Source organism: Pecten maximus, chromosome 2 (assembly GCF_902652985.1).
Source record: "Pecten maximus chromosome 2, xPecMax1.1, whole genome shotgun sequence".
Classification (NCBI taxonomy): Eukaryota; Metazoa; Mollusca; class Bivalvia; order Pectinida; family Pectinidae; genus Pecten; species Pecten maximus.
In genome coordinates this window covers 40,087,866-40,106,457 of record NC_047016.1, presented here as the reverse complement: position 1 = coordinate 40,106,457, position 18,592 = coordinate 40,087,866, and the positions used below count along the sequence as shown (strand labels likewise).

The 18,592-nt window shown below is 35.1% G+C and overlaps 1 protein-coding gene across 1 annotated transcript; it reads right to left on the bottom strand.

Moving 5' to 3' along the window:
* Positions 1 to 1,568: 1,568 nt before the first annotated feature.
* On the bottom strand, positions 1,569 to 12,794 carry LOC117322056. Its single transcript, XM_033876785.1, has 7 exons — positions 12,760 to 12,794; positions 10,775 to 11,076; positions 9,154 to 9,194; positions 8,809 to 8,830; positions 6,944 to 7,093; positions 3,865 to 4,038; positions 1,569 to 2,672 (listed from the first exon to the last, which is right to left on the bottom strand). The coding sequence occupies exons 2-7, from the start codon at positions 10,947 to 10,949 to the stop codon at positions 1,960 to 1,962; spliced, it is 1,275 nt and encodes a 424-aa protein (XP_033732676.1). The 5' UTR covers positions 10,950 to 11,076; positions 12,760 to 12,794; the 3' UTR covers positions 1,569 to 1,959.
* Between the last annotated feature and the right edge of the window lie 5,798 nt (positions 12,795 to 18,592).

The window sequence follows — 18,592 nt, the reverse complement described above, 5'->3', positions numbered from 1 at the left end:
AGAACATACTCTGTACATACAATTCTGACATGTTACTAAGAACATACTCTGTACATACAATTCTGCCACGTGTTACTAAGAACATACTCTGTACATACAGTTCTGCCTCATGTTACTAAGAACATACTCTGTACATACAATTCTGCCACGTGTTACTAAGAACATACTCTGTACATACAATTCTGCCACGTGTTACTAAGAACATACTCTGTACATATAGTTCTGCTAGGTGTTACTAAGAACATACTCTGTACATACAATTCTGACATGTTACTAAGAACATACTCTGTACATACAGTTCTGCCTCATGTTACTAAGAACATACTCTGTACATACAGTTCTGCCACGTGTTACTAAGAACATACTCTGTACATACAGTTCTGCCACGTGTTACTAAGAACATACTCTGTACATACAGTTCTGCCTCATGTTACTAAGAACATACTCTGTACATACAGTTCTGCCTCATGTTACTAAGAACATACTCTGTACATACAGTTCTGCCTCATGTTACTAAGAACATACTCTGTACATACAATTCTGCCACATGTTACTAAGAACATACTCTGTACATACAGTTCTGCTAGGTGTTACTAAGAACATACTCTGTACATATAGATCTGACATGTGTTACTAAGAACATACACTGTACATACAGTTCTGCCACGTGTTACTAAGAACATACACTGTACATACAGTTCTGCCACGTGTTACTAAGAACATACACTGTACATACAGTTCTGCCACGTGTTACTAAGAACATACACTGTACATACAATTATGCCACGTGTTAATAAGAACACGTGTTACTAAGAACATGTGTTACTAAGAACATACTCTGTATATACAGTTCTGCTACATTTTTTGTAGGTGTTACTAAGAACATACTCTGTACATACAATTCTGCCATGTGTTACTAAGAACATATGTTACTAAGAACATACTCTGTACATGCAACTCTTCTAGGTGTTACTAAAGCACACATGCATAGTAACAACTTTCAGAGATGTATGAACAGACTTTTTCTGCCCATCAGGACTATATGGTATCTTTAAGTCCATATTCTTAACAAAATTGCTGTTACCAGTGTTATGACTACAACAACACACAAGAGATAAAAAAAACCCACCAAACCTTCTGTCAATAAAATGTGCTCAGAGTATAGGTCATACATACATAATATGCACGTAGGCAGATTTGTACCTCGTTGACACGGCACTGAATATTTTCAACACTTCCCTTCCTGCCTTTTTTGTGTCTTTCTTTATCATTTCACACAGCATTCCTGGATTAAAGGGGTTCATGAAAAATAAGTAAAATTTTAATGCCGATCAAGGCAATTATATTTGATATCATTTTAAAAAATATAAAGAATATAAGAAAACATTTTGATAATGCAGTCAGAGATGAGGAATTATGCGTTTATATCCTCCAGCAGGTAAGCAGTTACTACTTGCCGAATTTCACATCTCTGGGTCTGTTGATTATCAAGAAGTCACCTTTTAAACATTGTGGCACATTTCCTCCCCCCCCCCCCCCCCCCCCCCCCCCCCCCCCCCCCCCCCCCCCCATCTCCCACTCCTGACTTTGAATTAAGGGTCAAGGTTATTCATTTGCACAGAATTAGTATCCCTTCACTTCAGTATGTGACATTGCCGGCTCAGCCAATATCGGGTCTCTGGGCCTCTTGGTTATTGAGAAGAAGTCATTTGAAAGGAAAAGTTGACGCCAGACGGATGCTGGTCAGATGCTTGACGACAATTCTCTGTCAGAATGGGACTCTAATAGAGTTTCAGGTAAAGGTGATTTTAACTATGTCATTTATGCAGTATTTTCATTTTCTAAATCCAAGAATTCAACTCTTGAAATACCTTGATTCTCTGTATATATTTATAATATTGAAATAAACTTCTGAAATGTGCCAATTTAGTAAGTGAGTCAATGCAGTGAATTTTGTTTTCATGATGCCAATCTCAAAGAAGATGATGGGTCTGGTATTGGTTGAAAGTGTTCATTACGGTGACCAAATATTTTGTCACAAAGTTCTCTTTTTTCCTTAAACATGTCCTCCCAGATAGCTTGCATTGTGATTCCCTGCTCAATAAGGAAATTATTGTCAATTATGGCTTTCTCTTCAGATCGTAGTCTTTTGTAATAAAACCCAGGATAACCTTCCAGTAATATCCATATTACTTCACAATCGTTCTTTGTGGTATCGGTATAAACACCTGGACTGCCTGATGCACCATGGGTAAATCCGCAATGAAACAATATTGTCCCCTTCTTTTGAATCCCCTCATATCCATTTTCACGATATCCGTCTATACTCCACTGCTTTGCTTTCTCATACATATCTTGGGACAGGACATAGCGCTCAATATTTCGGTCTGTTCTTTGTGGTTCCCCATTAGGATGACCAATCATTTCACCTTTCATATTTTCTTGCACAGGACCAAAGGTCTCTATAGGACGTGGAAGTTTATTACTCGTATCTGATTCTACTCGAATCTGCAGGATAACAACATCAATTTCAATGCTTATATATGGAATTTCAGATATGAAGAAAAAAAAGGGCTGTGTTTTGACATCTGATTGCTGCTTATATCCAAATTGTATTGATAATTTTTTCTCGGTACAGTCTTCTCTCAGGTTCCCTGGATGAGTCGGGTCTCCTGAAACATAAACAAGACAAACTTGATAATGTAGTATGATATTATTTACAAACACAAGTTTTCTATAAATAGAACAGTACCGTAGATTTATTTACATTGTAGCAGTATTCTTCCCCATGATCTTGTTGAAATCATTACAGATCTATATTTGTTTTTCTACAGCAAGCACATGTAAAAATGGAGAGTATTATGTATAAGATCACGTTACTAGCTCGAACTGGAATTTCCTTTTAGTCTAGTGGTAGGATATATAAGGAGGTTGTTAATTTGAGCCCTAGTATGATTTTTATTACTCCTTCAATTTTTTTTTTATTTATTACAATTTTTTCACAATTTGTGAAAAAGGGAGTAGTGTCAAAAGTGGCGAGTAGATAGGATGCTTGCCATGAGAATGAGGCATCACTAGGTCGTGCCCCAGAGCGGGACGGGTATTTTTCATTTACTCTTTTCTTAAACTATTACACGTTAAAGGTTGAGATAATTCATTAAACTTATAAATCTGTTAAAATTCAGTTATATGCTGAAATTTGAGTGTGCCAAAATAAAAATAAAGTTTACATTACAAGTCATTTTATCCTATCGGGGGTGAGGTGACAAAGCAATACAAATATTAGGTTTATTCTTGCATCTAACCTCAGGGATCCAGTCTCGTCAGGACTAAGAAAATGGAGGCATCAAATTTATATCTGAGTATATACTGATAATATCTGTTGTACAGTCACACATGACAGAAAACACTTGTATAAAGTCATGCAGTTGCCCAACACAACAGTTCTATGGTTGAAATAGACTTTGAGTCGTCAATTTCCAAGACTTTCCCAAGAGCTTAATTCTGCCATTAACTTCAAAAATTCTCCAAAACATTTCCGGGATACTGATCAACATTAAGTAAAATTTTGATGATATCAATAAAAAGTTCAGTCCTATTTCCTATCAAATTAACAGTGTTGTAACAGTCTTTTTATTATTGTTAACACATTAAATATTAAGTCACATACACAGAAAATGTATCTCTTTGAACCTATTTTAACACTAAAGCCATAAATTCAAGGACTTTTCAAGGCATGTATTTATAAACGTATGCCAAATACCAAGACATATGAGAATTGACAATGAACTTTCCATATTTCAATGGTGGCAAGGGGTGAAAAGGATAGACTTTACATATATATTCAAACCATGATGTACTTACTGAGGTTATCGATCACATGGGCAGCTGTCATGACCATGCCGTCCTTTAGAAGAAAACCAGTCCCTTGACATCCCCCCGGTCCACGGATGATTCCAACAGACTTTGCAGTTATTGTCAACATATCCAGAATAAGAGTTGCTTCGTCGTCTCTTACTAATTTACCTAACTGGTCTCCTGTAATAATTTAAAGTTATGAATTTGCAAGGAAGTATCAAATACCACAGCATGAAAATGTTATCGCAGGCATGTAAATATAATTTTGATTGAATATAAACAACAATTAAGAGATCCAGGTGGGATCTAGGCGCCCACCACTGAATGATCTATAGTCTATGTAAGACTGCTTTTATTCTCTACTTTTAATGAGCTGATAAAACCTACATATGAAACCTAAGAATGATCAAGAAGAACTAATCAGTGAATGAGAAATAGCAAAATATGCTAAACTTCAAATTTCAGCCATTTTATTTCCTTGATCAGACTCAAAATCAAATGAGTACAACCTGGGAAGAAAGGAAACCTAAAAAGTCATGAAGTTTGATAAAAATCCAGAAGTTCTTCAGAAGAAATAGTAATGACAAATTCAACTGTCATCAACTGTCAAAATCAAAGATGGCTGCATGTGGAACATTTTGTTTCCTGGACTCAAGATCTAATGGGCACAACCAGAGACATATATATGTCTCTTGCACAACTAGGGACTAAGTAGCACCTATACATAGGAAGTTCGAAAAAAAAACTCCTTCCAGTACTTCTCAAGAAATAGTGATAACAATCTTCCAATGTCAAAATCGAAGATGGACGTCAGCAGCTGGTGGCATTTCGTTTTCTGGATCAGACTCAAACACAAATCGGCACAATTAGGAACCACAGGAGTTTGAACATATCTGTGAAGTTTAAGAAAAATCCTCCCAGTACTTCTAGAGGAATAGATATAAAAAGAATTGTTTATAGGTAGACCATAGACAAAAAGCAATTTGAAAAGTCTTTATCATCTGATGATGTGGGCTTAAAAAAAAAATTTAAAAAAAAAGATAAGAAAATTGAGAGATCCGAGAGGGATTGTTCGATGCAACTTCATTTATTTTTCATGGCCTCTACAATGTAAGACTGATCTTTTCTCAAATTTTCTCTACTTTTTTTTCAGATTTTCTCCTCTGTTTCTCATCTTTCCTCATTTCCTTTTAATCATTTGAAAACAAATAGGGGAATCGCCTTTTGAAAATGGAGAGAAATCTATCAAGAACTTTCAGAGAAATAGTAATAACAAACTTTTACAAACACTTTATTGAGACAAAGAAAAACTTAATATATATAGCTTTAAAAAAAGTGACTGATTGCTTTGCGTGTAAACTAGCTGTCAGACGGAATGAATTTAACATTTAAAGGTTTTTTTAATTATGATTTTACATCTGGATCTCTAAACAAGTTCTGAATCACGAACTCAACATGTAACCGTCTCCCCTTCCATGTTACTAACTCCCTGAGTAATTACTTTCTGGAGCAGAGTAGACCTGACCACTTCCTGACTGTATCTCCTCGCTGTCTCCCTGTATTCCAGTCTGTCTTGAGAGTTTTACTAAATGTTAGATTTACTTTTCAATTGCAAATTATCTAACTGATGTTTCTATTGGTCATGCAACTTCATAATATGGATGGACTTACATATACATGTATATGTATATCTTTCTTAGCTGTCTATCTATTAAGGTCGTTTTTCCACTACTACTCTGTCTAGAGTTTCCCAGGCTAACCTGTATCCTAAGTCTTACTTATACAGATGCCATTCTTTAATCTTTCATTCAGCTTCTTGCTACAATTGCACCTGTTCTTACCATTCTGTTGTCTATTCTATCACTTTCATCCGACATGATTAATTTCTTCCTTTCTTTCACGTCTGATAATGTCTGATAATAAAATTTACAATACTCACACCTTTCCATCCCATATTGTCAAAGATCCATAAAAAAATAGAAACTTCCACTGTTGAAATCACCTGTTGGCCATTTTGATTATGTGATCTAAAATTTGATATTGCACAACAAGGGACCATGATAATCCTACATATATGTAATTTGAGAAATTTCTATGCAGGACAAGGAATATTGATTTAATCTTAATTATTATACCAGTCTAATATTTCGTTATGAAATTTAAGAAATGTTTATTGAAGAGTATTTTCTCAGAAATAGCAATTGTGTAACAAACTTCAAAATTGTCAAAATTCAAAATGGCGTCCAGTCGGCCATTTTGTTTCCATTAGTTTCAACTGAACACAGAACTAGGGACCAAGAGAAACCTATAGAAATAAAATTTGAGAAAGATTCTTCAGGAACTTTCTTAGAAATAGTGGTAAATCAAGGACTGTTTACAGACTAAGGTGATTTGAATAACCCCAGCCATGCATCATCTGATGACAGTGTCATGTCTCGTCATTTATGACGTCATTGCAGGGTTGACCTTTGAAAATAAACCTTACTTAATATATCATTTCCTATATATAAAATATTACATACAGGTAGTCGCTATACAGAGGGTCGTTACATAGTAAAACCTCATGGGAAATCTTAAAATCGGCCATAAACAGGCAGTCGTTATATACAGGGGGTCGTTAGAGCAGGTTTGACTGTAATATTATTTCCCATATATAAAATATTATGTATGTATACATATAATATCATTTCCTTATATAAAATATTATATACATGTATATAATATCATTTCCTTATATAAAATATTATATACATGTATATAATATCATTTCCTTATATAAAATATTATATACATGTATATTATATCATTTCCTTATATAAAATATTATATATATGTATATATATGTAATATCATTTTCTATATATATGAAATATTATGTACATGTGTATGATATCATTTCCTATATATAAAATATTATATAATTATGTACATGTATATAATATCATTTCCTATATATATGAAATATCATATACATGTATATGTCTGGCTACACTAGTGCCTACATAAGAATTTTAGATTTATCTTGAATCATTTGTGAAAAGCATGTGTATCAATGTGAAAATATTTGTTATACACTTTCCCCTACCTGCATTCTTATCTTTGTGATGTAAGTTCACTTTAGGCTTCGGCGGCTTTTCTTTCCTTGGTTCATTTGTGATGTTGTAGGTAACATTCTTGGTTGAAGATGTACATCCAATATTCATGCTTTCCATATAGTCAATTATTATTGTTGAACCTATTCAGACATATAAGTATAGAGAATAATTGGTGGGAAACCCAGCTGGCAAAAAACTTGGGTCTCTGGCATGATAATTAATCCATGGCACTACCAACTAAGCTAAAGAAGCATGCTCCTTCAGCTGAGTAAGAGCTAGAGACATTGACTCATGACTAAAACATTCCCAACTTAAAATCTACTCAAAATCATTGACAGCAAATTAACTTTGAATTCTGATCCAAAGAAAAGGGGTAAGCGTTTTATATGATAATGAAACTGCATCGTTTCTTAATGTTACTGAACGGATGAGTAATACATCGTATATATACATATATTCATCACAGTACAACAATAAGCTGCATGTATTTCTGGCTAGGTGATTGGATGCATTAGATTATGAGTTTGAGGTCTGGTCAGGGCACGAGTCATAAATCAAAGTTGTCTTCCCTTGTCATTTGTGTTACTATGTATATGGACTGGGATATAAATACTAGATATAGTCTAAATACAAGGCCCAATGGCCCGAATCGCTCACCTGCAATGCAGTGATCATTTTATATATATGGACCCTGTAGTTATTTCACGAGTCTTTTAAATCTGTTGGCATATTAAATTCTTAAATCATGGTTTATCTGACCCTTATGACATTGAATGTAAGTCAAGGTCATTGATTTGCTCAAATATTGTAGCCATTCATCGCAGCATGCTTCAGACCAATATCAGGTCTCTGGGCCTTTTGGTTATTCAGAAGTCATTTAAAGATTTTAGCTTATTTGACCCCTTCGACCTTGAATGAAGGTTAAGGTCATTCATTTGAACAAATTTGGTAGCGCTTAACCTCAGCATGCTACAGACCCAATAGCAAGTCCCTGCACTTCTTTGTTATTGAGAAGATGTCCTTTTAACATTTTAGGCTACTTGACCCCTGTGACCTTGAATGTAGGTCAAGGTCATTCATTTGAACAAACTTGGAATCCCTTCATCCCAGCATGCTACAGGCCCTATACCAGGTCTCTGGGCCTTTGATTATTCAGAAGAAATTTTTTAAGGATTTTAGCCTAATTGCCTCCTGTTACCTTGATGGTAAGTCAAGGTCATTTATTTGAACAACCTTGGTAGCCCTTAATCCTAGCATGCTACAGACCCAATATCAACTACCTGGGATGCTTGGTTATCGAGAAGTCATTTAAAAATGTTAGCCGATTTGACCCCTGTGACCTTGAATGTAGGTCAAGATCATTCATTTGAACAAACTTGGTAGTCCTTCACCCTAGCACGCTACAGACCTAATATCAATTCCCTGGGACTCCTGGTTATTGAGAAGAACTCATTTAAAGATTTTATCCTTTACGACCCCTGTGACCTTGAATGTAGGTCAAGGTCATTCATTTGAAAAATCCTGGTAGCCCTTTACCCTGGCATGCTACAGAACTAATATAAACCCCCTCGGACTCTTGCTTATTGAGTCCTGGTTAATGAGAAGAAGTTGTTAAAGATTTTAGCCCATTTGACCCCTGTGACCTAGAATGAAGGTCAACTTCATTAATTTGAACAAACTTGGTAGTCCTTCATCCCAGCATGCTGCAGGCGCAATATTAGGTCTCTGGGTCTCTTGCTTATTGAGAAGAAGTTATTTAAATGGAAAAGTTGACGGCACCACGGCATAACCGGCAGGTGAGCTAATAAAACAGTTGAATGTATTCTGTAATTAATTAAGGTACCAATTATCCTACCTTTTGGCATGATCCCATCCTCCTGAAAATGAGATATTTATTATTAGCCATTAATTCAATGAGAAAATTAACGCAAAATGAAAACATGCTGGAATTGTGAAGCTGAAAATGCTCAAAACATATGTGTATTCTGTGAAATAGTGAACATTTCATCTATAAATATTGAATTAAAGCTTCCATGTCTTTATGTGTTTATAGTTAAGTGAAATGATCAGTTTCAATGATTGTTATAGCTTAAACAATTTATAGGTTATAGTTTCTTGTCAAATTTTAAGTCCATAGGAAGGCTATAGATATCCCTATAGTTTTTTCCGTATAGATACATTGTGAGTATTTTCATCTTACCTGGTGCCCTTGTTTTTTTCGCTGTTTCTCTTCACCACGATCTGAGAAAAAAAACAACAAAAAAACCAACAACAATTACAGCATTCAACTACACTTAGTCTAGAAGGATATTAACTGTTTTTCGGTATTGATCTGAGAAAAAACCCACACAAATAAAAAATTTACAGCATTCAAGTATACACTGAGTCTAGAGGGATATTAAATTGTTTTTCAGTATTTCATATACCAAAAACAAAATGCAAGAGCTAGGGGCTCAAAAGGTGTACATTTTTAAAAAGTTCACCACCCTCGTCTTAATATGTTTTGCGTATATTTACTATGTCTTCACTCAGCAGACAGGACCATGGTGAAACTGTCATCTTATAATCACTCAATAATAAAACATGTACTTGTTAGATTAACCGAGTATTTATTTTCAGTATAAATGCAATCTAGATGACATATTAAATAGATAGACGTATCGCCATGAAATTTTTTTCACCACCAAGATTGCATTTATATTGACAATAAGTTTTTAATTGTTATATCTACATTATCATACTAGGTAAAACTATTTCTTTAATAAATATTTTCACTCATTTCCTAGTATGTTCATTTGAAAGAATAGCATCTAAATCAATCTTTTTAAATCATTTCTGTGACTGATCCTCAACCTATAATCTAACACAGTACAAAGCCTTTTTGTGACAAAGATCAACATTAAGTGCCAAAATGACATCATAATGACAATTGCTTTCATCAATCTGAATCCTCGCTGCGTTTGATTCATCTGTAGTGCAGGGTGAAGCATTTCCTTGACAGTGAGCACAATTCAGGTGCAACAATCATATGGTTTGATCTAGACTGCATCTATGGACAAATAGATGCAGCCCAGATCAACAATGAGGTGATAGGAGAGTTCGGCACCAAATGAAAATGTAATGACATAAATAGGCATTCTACTTCTAATGCCAATAATGGAATATTAAAATTTGCTTACTTCACACATATAGATAGGAATAGCTTAGTCTGTGGTTCTGCCTAATACATATGAATGTAGTCAACAGTATTTATAATGTAATAAATATTCCTTCTGTTTTAATTTAAGCCTACCCAGGCCTGTGACAGTTTAGTAAAATGCTAAACAAATTAAACCAATGCTGTTTCATTGTCCTGTAAGTTGCAGTTTACGGTTTGCTTGGTTTATTACACCATGAACAGCCAGTGTCGTTTTGGTGTGAGATGTCTTTGTAGTAGTTGGTGACTACCTCACTGAACAACATACGGGAGGCCCGTCGCATGCCATCCAGAGCAAATAGGGTAAAGTGTCTTGCACATGGACACAACCGTGACAGCACAGTTTGGCCCATTTCTCAGATTTCCGAGCAATACAAACCGACATGGGTAAAAGGGAGCATCAAACAACGCACCTCAGATCCTTTACATGGCTGGCACTCTAACCACCTGGGCTATCGCGTCCCCCTAGGGCTTATCAAAGGACAAACATGGTAATATACTATATATATATATCACTAATCATGAGCTTAATGGTTAATGAACTCAAAAGTACAATCAGAGTCACTACAGAATATTCTTTATGATATTTAACATCAACATAGTTTGATAAGTATGTTTTCAGTACCAGATCGTTCAAGATCTTCCTTGAATATCTCTTTTGATTTTGCTGTTATTGCGATCTTCTCAGAAGAGGTTGCGGAATCATCTTGAGCTGGAAATGGCTGTGTAAATCTCTCTTTGGGTTTAGCTTTTTTCCTGGGAGGACAACATGTCCATAACTTACTACCACGTGCTCCCATCGTGTTCGTTAGGAATCAACGAGGTCTATGCTGGGTTTTAAGTAAATGTTTTTGGATCTTATATCTTACAAAATCAGCTGACTTCTTCAGGTTAAAATGATTTCGACCAACATTTTATGGATGCCTTCTGAAATAAATAAAATGAAAATTAACCTAATTTTTCTGTAAATCATGCATGGAGTATTAAGAGGATGTTTCACGAATGGTAGTGTCACATGGAATTTGTTAGAAGAGTGACATATCCAATTATTGAACGATTATGATTATACCGCTGTTTTGATTATGATTATGACGTGAATCCATCAATCTGTCAATTCATACCTATCTGTATGAGAATGAATGGTGCTGTCTTTGTGTTGAATAGGTTTTTTTTCCAATATCAATAAAATGAAGAACGAAACATAACCCTGTGTCGAGTGCTATATATATCATGACCAATAGGATAAATAGAGGATATCTAACAGTGTCTTCAGTAATACCAAATATATTTCACGAGTGGGGCTAATATTTTGATATTTGTCACGAGTGCGCAGCACAAGTGAAAAATATCAAAATATTAGCCACACGAGTGAAATATATTTGGTATTACTGAAGACACTGTTAGATATTATGTTTATTACATTTTTTATCAACGAAAACCCTACCCCGTATGCTAACTAGGCCTACAGCGATAATTTGTAAACAAAAAAAGTAGTTCCCCCTGTCCAGGTGCTGACATATATGTCGGGCTTTCTGATTGGTCAATTATTTTTGTATTTTCTAATCATTAATTTGATTGGTCAAATCAGCAAAAGTGATATTTTTCACTAGTGAAAAATATCACTTTTATAGAATGAATAATTTTTGATATTTCACTGGTAAAAATGTAATAAATAGATGTGAAGCACATGCTCCTTAGAGAAAAATCAATAATGACATCATATAATAGATATAGAATATATGATGTAATAATCAAATTTTGACCATAGGGTCATGTCATTATTGTGTCATTTGGAAAACGCTTGATATAGATGTCTGTTTTGTTTATCCTATGACTCATCAAAGTTATGACTCATAGAGTAAACAGATTGACATATATCAAGTGTTTACTAAACGATACATTAATTAATGACATTGCCCTGTTCTTAGCTAAAAACCTGGGGGTTTATTTTATACAATGACATACAAAGTGTATATACATAAAAAAATGTATATTATGTATGTATCCATGATTCATAAGTCTTATATACAAATGTAGATATATATACATGTATATATATAGTATATATATTTCAAATTAATGAAAATATTGTGTAACGTTAGTGATAATCAAGCGTATTTGCCTTGTTGATCCTTTTATGTTTACCTATATATCTATTGTCAAAATTGATTAACTAGCTAAAGTTATTTGAATTGTTGTGTAATTGTTCAATCCATATATATTATATACAATAAGAGAGTTCTACTTTCGGTTTGACAGTTGTTTGAGTGAATCAAAATCACATAATGTTTGTTCCCATGATAAAGTATCGACACTTTTACAAACAACACACAGTGTAATGATTATCCATAAACAATACCAAGATATGAATATGATACTGTCTAAGTGAACTTTAAATGTATCAACGTCAACATAAACTCGGATCAATTGAACTGGTCAAAATTGTTCTGACAGTGACAAAATTTACAAGTGTGTTATATATCAACTGTTAGGCCTTGATTTATGGAGACTTATGAAATTCCCAGTTAAGTTAAGACTACTCTTCTGAATAGAATTGACACTTTCACAAATAACATATAATGTAATATTGATTGTTAACTTTATACTTACCTGCCCATAGGCTAATTCGAAAACGGGGAATTCCATGTTATCACTAAAGAATCCCAACGGTATCTTGTATCTTATGAACTCTCATTGAAACGAAGGGCGTAAACATTTCACGTGTCAAGAAAGCGCTAGCTAGGGGAATACGAGCGTATTAATGCAGGCCTAAATTATTATTATAATAAATAGACAATATATGTATATATATATGGAGGGATAAAACATGATCTTATTGAAATAAAATAAAAATACGGCGAGTTATTGTGTGTTTTGTTTTGTTTCACTGCATGCATAGTGCCCTGCCCAGCCTATAACATTTATCAGCATTTAAGGGGAATAACTCTTACAAGCTGTATCCAAACGCGGCTCTGACGCTCGATTGGAAATCTTTTTTTTCTGGGATAACATTTTATGAGTGTTTCATATCGCATTAAATGATTTTATACGATTAGCAAATGAAGTACAGAACAAATTTTAATAATCTCCCTGTGATATCAAACCTCAAAAGTCTATAGCGTGTAGCGATATAAATCATATGTAGATAATGTTTACGTTAAGTATATATACTGTCGGAATGGCATACAAAACACAATTTTTATATAGAAGTCTAAATCCACTGACCATTGGTTCAAAAATACTAAACAGTTACAAAAGGATTGGGCAAAAGTTATTTCATAACAATATGTAGTCGCTCTTTCCATAATGCCGTATAAAATACATATATACCATATACTGTTATATGTAGCATCCCAATAATAAATACAGTCAAACCTGCTTAAACGGTAACCTTGAATAAGCGGTCACCTCCGTTATGCGGTCAGCCTGTGGTCCGCCCCATGGCAAATGATATATAGAATCTAAAGGACCTTAAATAAACGACCATCTGTCTAACGCGGTTAGTGGTCACTAAAAGCTGGCCCTAGTTGTTATCTCATCCCGCATCGAGCGGCCACTGTGTCCGGAGGTAAACAGCCGAGATGATCGCATGACCAGATTTTATTATCGACCGTCACGTGATTTGTTTTGTTTATGATAATCTTCACGCTCAGACCCTTCACACTTGTCGAGTCTTTGCAGGATTAAGCGTTATCATGCAAACTGAAGCTGACCATGACAAACCTTATATATTTGAATGTGGAAAAAAAATAAAATTGAAATTTCAAAGCAATACATTTATATATTTTTTTGTTTTGTTGCGAGTGAACCTTGTTATAGCAGCCACCTGTCTTAAGCAGCAAATTTCCGTCGGTCCCTTTTGGTGACCGTTTGATACAGGCTTGACTGTATAGGCATTGGCACTACACGTACTAATATTATAAAGTTCAAAATTAATTATTACAATAATTATAATAAATAAAAAGTAGAGACATTTAGATGAACAAAGACATGGTACTGAAGGAGCAATTCGAACTCGCACATTTCAGCATGATATAAGTCAATGTTCACACTTTGTTCGTATATATATATGTGTAAAATGAGTGTTGACCTGAAAGGCTTGTTCTATCAAGTGTTTGGTATGCATGGTTACTGCTATAAACACGCTATTGTAACACATTAGAAATGTTAACTTTAATCACTATTTCAATATTTCCTCACAAAGACATCGTCCGTTTTAATTGATATAAACATATTTATGTAATGAAAAACGTATGGGTCTTTTTTTACCTTGAATATTACCTGAATGCGATTTTTGTATATTGAAATTCAGCAAGTTATTAATTTCTTTTGTACGATGTAGATCATTTAGCGGAAAACAATCGTCAAAATATCCTTTATTACGATTATGATAATGAAAAAACAGCAACAACAAAAATAATAAAAAAAAAAAAAAAAAAAAGCAAACAAACAAACAAACAACAAAACACAAAAAACAAACAATGTAAGATATTTCTTAAATTCGTTTATTCAACTTGAGACAGAAACATATATATCATACATGGTTCTGCTTGACAGTAGCTTTTCTGAAAACAACGGTAAATCTCAATCGCCAGGTAAATGAAGATAATGTGTAAAACTTCCAATTTCCTTCCTAAATGGTATAAGACATGCATATTATTTAAATATCTTTGTGAAAGGCTGTATAACCGGATATCTATTACTCTCGAGCTGCTTGTCAACAACATGTAAAAAATAAACCCTACGTCATATTCGCTTAAACCGTTGCAATTAAATAAAGTATATGTACAAAAATAAGTATTTAAACACAATTATAACTCAATAACAAGAAGGCACAATCTGTTAACTCAGGGATTTCCGTGAACTTACCCGTCGGTAATTTTAGGAATTTAAACTTCCTCAATGGCCTGGCACTCGACCTAAATACTCTGAATGGTCCAAAACCATTAAAACGAACCAAATTGCATGATTTCATTCACTGTAATATCGATTCATCTGATCAGGCGAACCATGTTGATTTGAAATACATTTCATACAACTAAAATGTGATTTATGATTTAAAAAAACGATTTTCGAAATTCGTCATATGAATCGAGGTACAATATATATATTTGATTTGAATATTAAATATGAATTATTAAAAAAAAATGTTTTGATGTTGTTCAAGTTAAAATGACCCGTGTATGTTTCGTTGAAACATAGGTATAATCAATCATTGAATATTGACTCGTTCTAAAGACCCATGGAAGAGAGAAATGATAGAATACTGCATATTTTGGGTTGGTAAATATTAATATAGGTTATATGAAGAACTTTCCTGACGTAGCAAAGCTTGGAATAGCATCAAATCTAAGACCGTACCTGAGATACAATGAGTTGCCGAACTCAAACACCGACCTCAAATACTAAACTATACGACCCTTAGCCGGAAATATATGAGGCTATTTTGCCTCCTTCCTCATTCTTTCCGATACATGAACAGTAATTTATATATATATACATGTATATACTTACCAAGGGGAGCCAGTAGTCTGACCTAGGGGAGCCAGTAGACTGACCTAGGGGATCCAGTAGTCTGACCTAGGGGAGCCAGTAGACTGACCTAGGAGAGCCAGTAGACATACTTTGTGGATCCCGTAGACTGACCTAGGGGTTTCAGTAGACTGACCTTGGGCATTCCATAGACTGACCTAGGAGAGCCAGTAGGCATACCTTGGGGATCCCGTAGACTGACCTAGGGGTTCCAGTAGTCTGACCTTGGTCATTCCATAGACTGACCTAGGAGAGCCAGTAGACTGACCTAGGAGAGCCAGTAGACAGACCTTGGGGATCCCCTAGACTTACCTAGGGGATCCCGTAGACTGATCTAGAGGGTTCCAGTAGACTGACCTAGGGGAGCCAGTAGACTGATCTAGAGGGGAGTCAGTAGACTGACCTAGAGGGGAGTCAGTAGACTGATGTAAGGGAACCAAAAGACTGACCTAGGCGATTCTATAGACTGACCTAGGGGAGCCAGTAGACTGACCAAGGGGATCCAGTAGACCGACTAAGGGGTCCCGTAGACTGACCTAGGGGAGCCAGTAGACTGACCTATAGGGGAGTCAGTAGGCTTACCCTGGGGATCCAGTATACCCTGACCTAGGGTATCCGGTAGGCTGACCAAGGGGATCCAATATACTGACCTTACTAAAACACAACTCCTCTTTAGCATTGATACACATTATAAAACTTTATTTTTTTAAAGAAAACATGTAAGGCACTCCTTTTGAAACAATCTAGACACCATTCCTTATTGTGCATGAATAATTTTGATATTGACCTGAAACACAAAATTAAAAAAATGAATTGACATCCCGCATGGTTAAAAACGTACTATTTTCGGTTGTTGCATGTAGCTGCTTCATGTTTACACGAATGTCTGGTAAGAACATGGCAATCCGTGTTTTACTGCACGTGTCATTCCAGACAGGACATGCATCTGGACCTGAAGTGTTCTCATAGCTGGCATTTGACTTCGTCTTTGACAAGTCAATTGATATTAAGGACACAAATTTAATGAAGAAAAAAATCAAATCGAAGTTTAAAAATGAAAAACAAAATGTAACTGAGCATAAGCCTGTTTATCTTGCTCAGAAGTACCCCTACAGGCAAACAGACAGACCCTATATTATTTTCACTGATATGATAATTTGTGGGACGTCCAGCTAAATTTTAACCAATCTGAAACTTGGTTTTAAGGTACGGTAAAAAAGATGCGCCGATCAGCTAACCGAAACGGTTTTACACGTCCATCGACGAAAACAACTTGAACACAAACCATTTAGCATCATTTTCACGCTGACATCAATTAAGTTGCCCCCTTTCGATTCAGAAGCCGCGATGGCCGAGTGATTAAGGTGCCCCAACACTTTGTCCACAGTGTATAATCAATTTGTATTACTATAGCTAGCTACGAAAAATGAGTTTGAACGTGTAGCTGTGAGTAGCGAAGCGGTAGATTTTGAACACGGCGGCAGCAGGACTGATAGCTGAGAAGGTAAATTCTACAATTTCTATACATATTTCCATCAAAGCATGCTGACATGTAGTCCACTAGAGAACTTATCACCTTCGTTTATGTTTAATCTTAATGTATAATTAGAACAGACGACATATCAATCGAACGCTTTTTGAGAGCGAAAGCAGCTATACTCACTGGTAAAATCAATGCCAGCTATCGAAAATCTTTGTGTAAACTATCGCACCAATTGGAAGTTTGGATATATATATAACATTTACTGTTAACATAAGACATATTCTAGGTTCTATAAAAAGGTGCCTATTATATATTTTAAATTGTATAACTTTCTTTCCCCGTGGGTTCATTAGCAAACTGTACGGTCAGCTGTCCGGTTTATGTGTACATGGGAATATGTTTTGTAATCCTTAATGCGAGTCGTGTGTACAACCAGCAGTGAGCAGCAGTACGCGTAAACATTTTCATTTCTTGTAGAATTGATGATTCGTTTGAGGTTGAAGGTGTAGACGAAAGTTTCCATGAGGACATGGTGGAATCAGAGTTACGTTGCAAGTACTACTTAACCCGTCATTAACGTACTCACACCAGTACATCTGCTCAGGACCATCTTTTCTCTGAATGTGGAAAGCAATTTAAAACGAGTGAAGGTCTTCGACAACGTATCAATCGAGACCACAAACAGCAGTTTTTCTTTACATGCGGGGTATGACAAAAAGGCTATAATCACAGGGGCATGTCTAGTCTTATATATATAAAAAAATAGCCAGAAATACCTATATATATTTTAATATAAGACTAGACATGCCCCTGTGCTATAATAGTCTTTGGAACTAGAGAGGACACCTTCCGGTGGACGGTAAGGCCCTAGAAGAAAGTTGTCCCAAATGCAAGGCAACTTTCAGGTTCAAAAACAGCTTAATTAGTCATTTAAAGCTGTGTAGTACATGTAGTATCGAAAAAGAGAGATTCAACTGTATGTAACTGAAAAAAACTTGACACATTTTACAAAATTATATTTTTACTAAATTCGTATAAAGCTATACAGTTTTTATGCATTTCCTCCTGTTTTTATTCACACGACACTATACGATTTAGCAAAATAGGACATTTACACCTCGAATTGTGTATACATTTGTATCTAACGCTGACTGCCCTTTCTATTTAATCTTGTTACAAGGGAATGCATGGAACGTTCAGGCGTTAAAGACATCTAATCTGTATTCGATCATTTGTATGCTAAATGACTGAATTATTCTCTATCAATAAAGATACTGCATACATTCTTGGGAATTATTCATGCGACGGCTAAGAGAAAACTACTGTCAAATATTTTAGTTATTAGGACCCCATCTTGACATATGGTACTGTTTAGAAATAAGTTCGTCCGTCCGTCTGTCGGGGTCTTTGGTTACTACACAATATCCC

Excerpts from the sequence above, each read along its gene's own strand:
- LOC117322056 (XM_033876785.1), bottom strand. The coding sequence starts at position 10,949 with ATGGGAGCACGTGGTAGTAAGTTATGGACATGTTGTCCTCCCAGGAAA. Across the intron at positions 9,195-10,774 it reads GGAAGATCTTGAACGATCTG|ATCGTGGTGAAGAGAAACAG; the intron begins GTACTGAAAACA and ends TTTTTTTCTCAG. Across the intron at positions 2,673-3,864 it reads CCATGTGATCGATAACCTCA|GAGACCCGACTCATCCAGGG; the intron begins GTAAGTACATCA and ends TTTATGTTTCAG.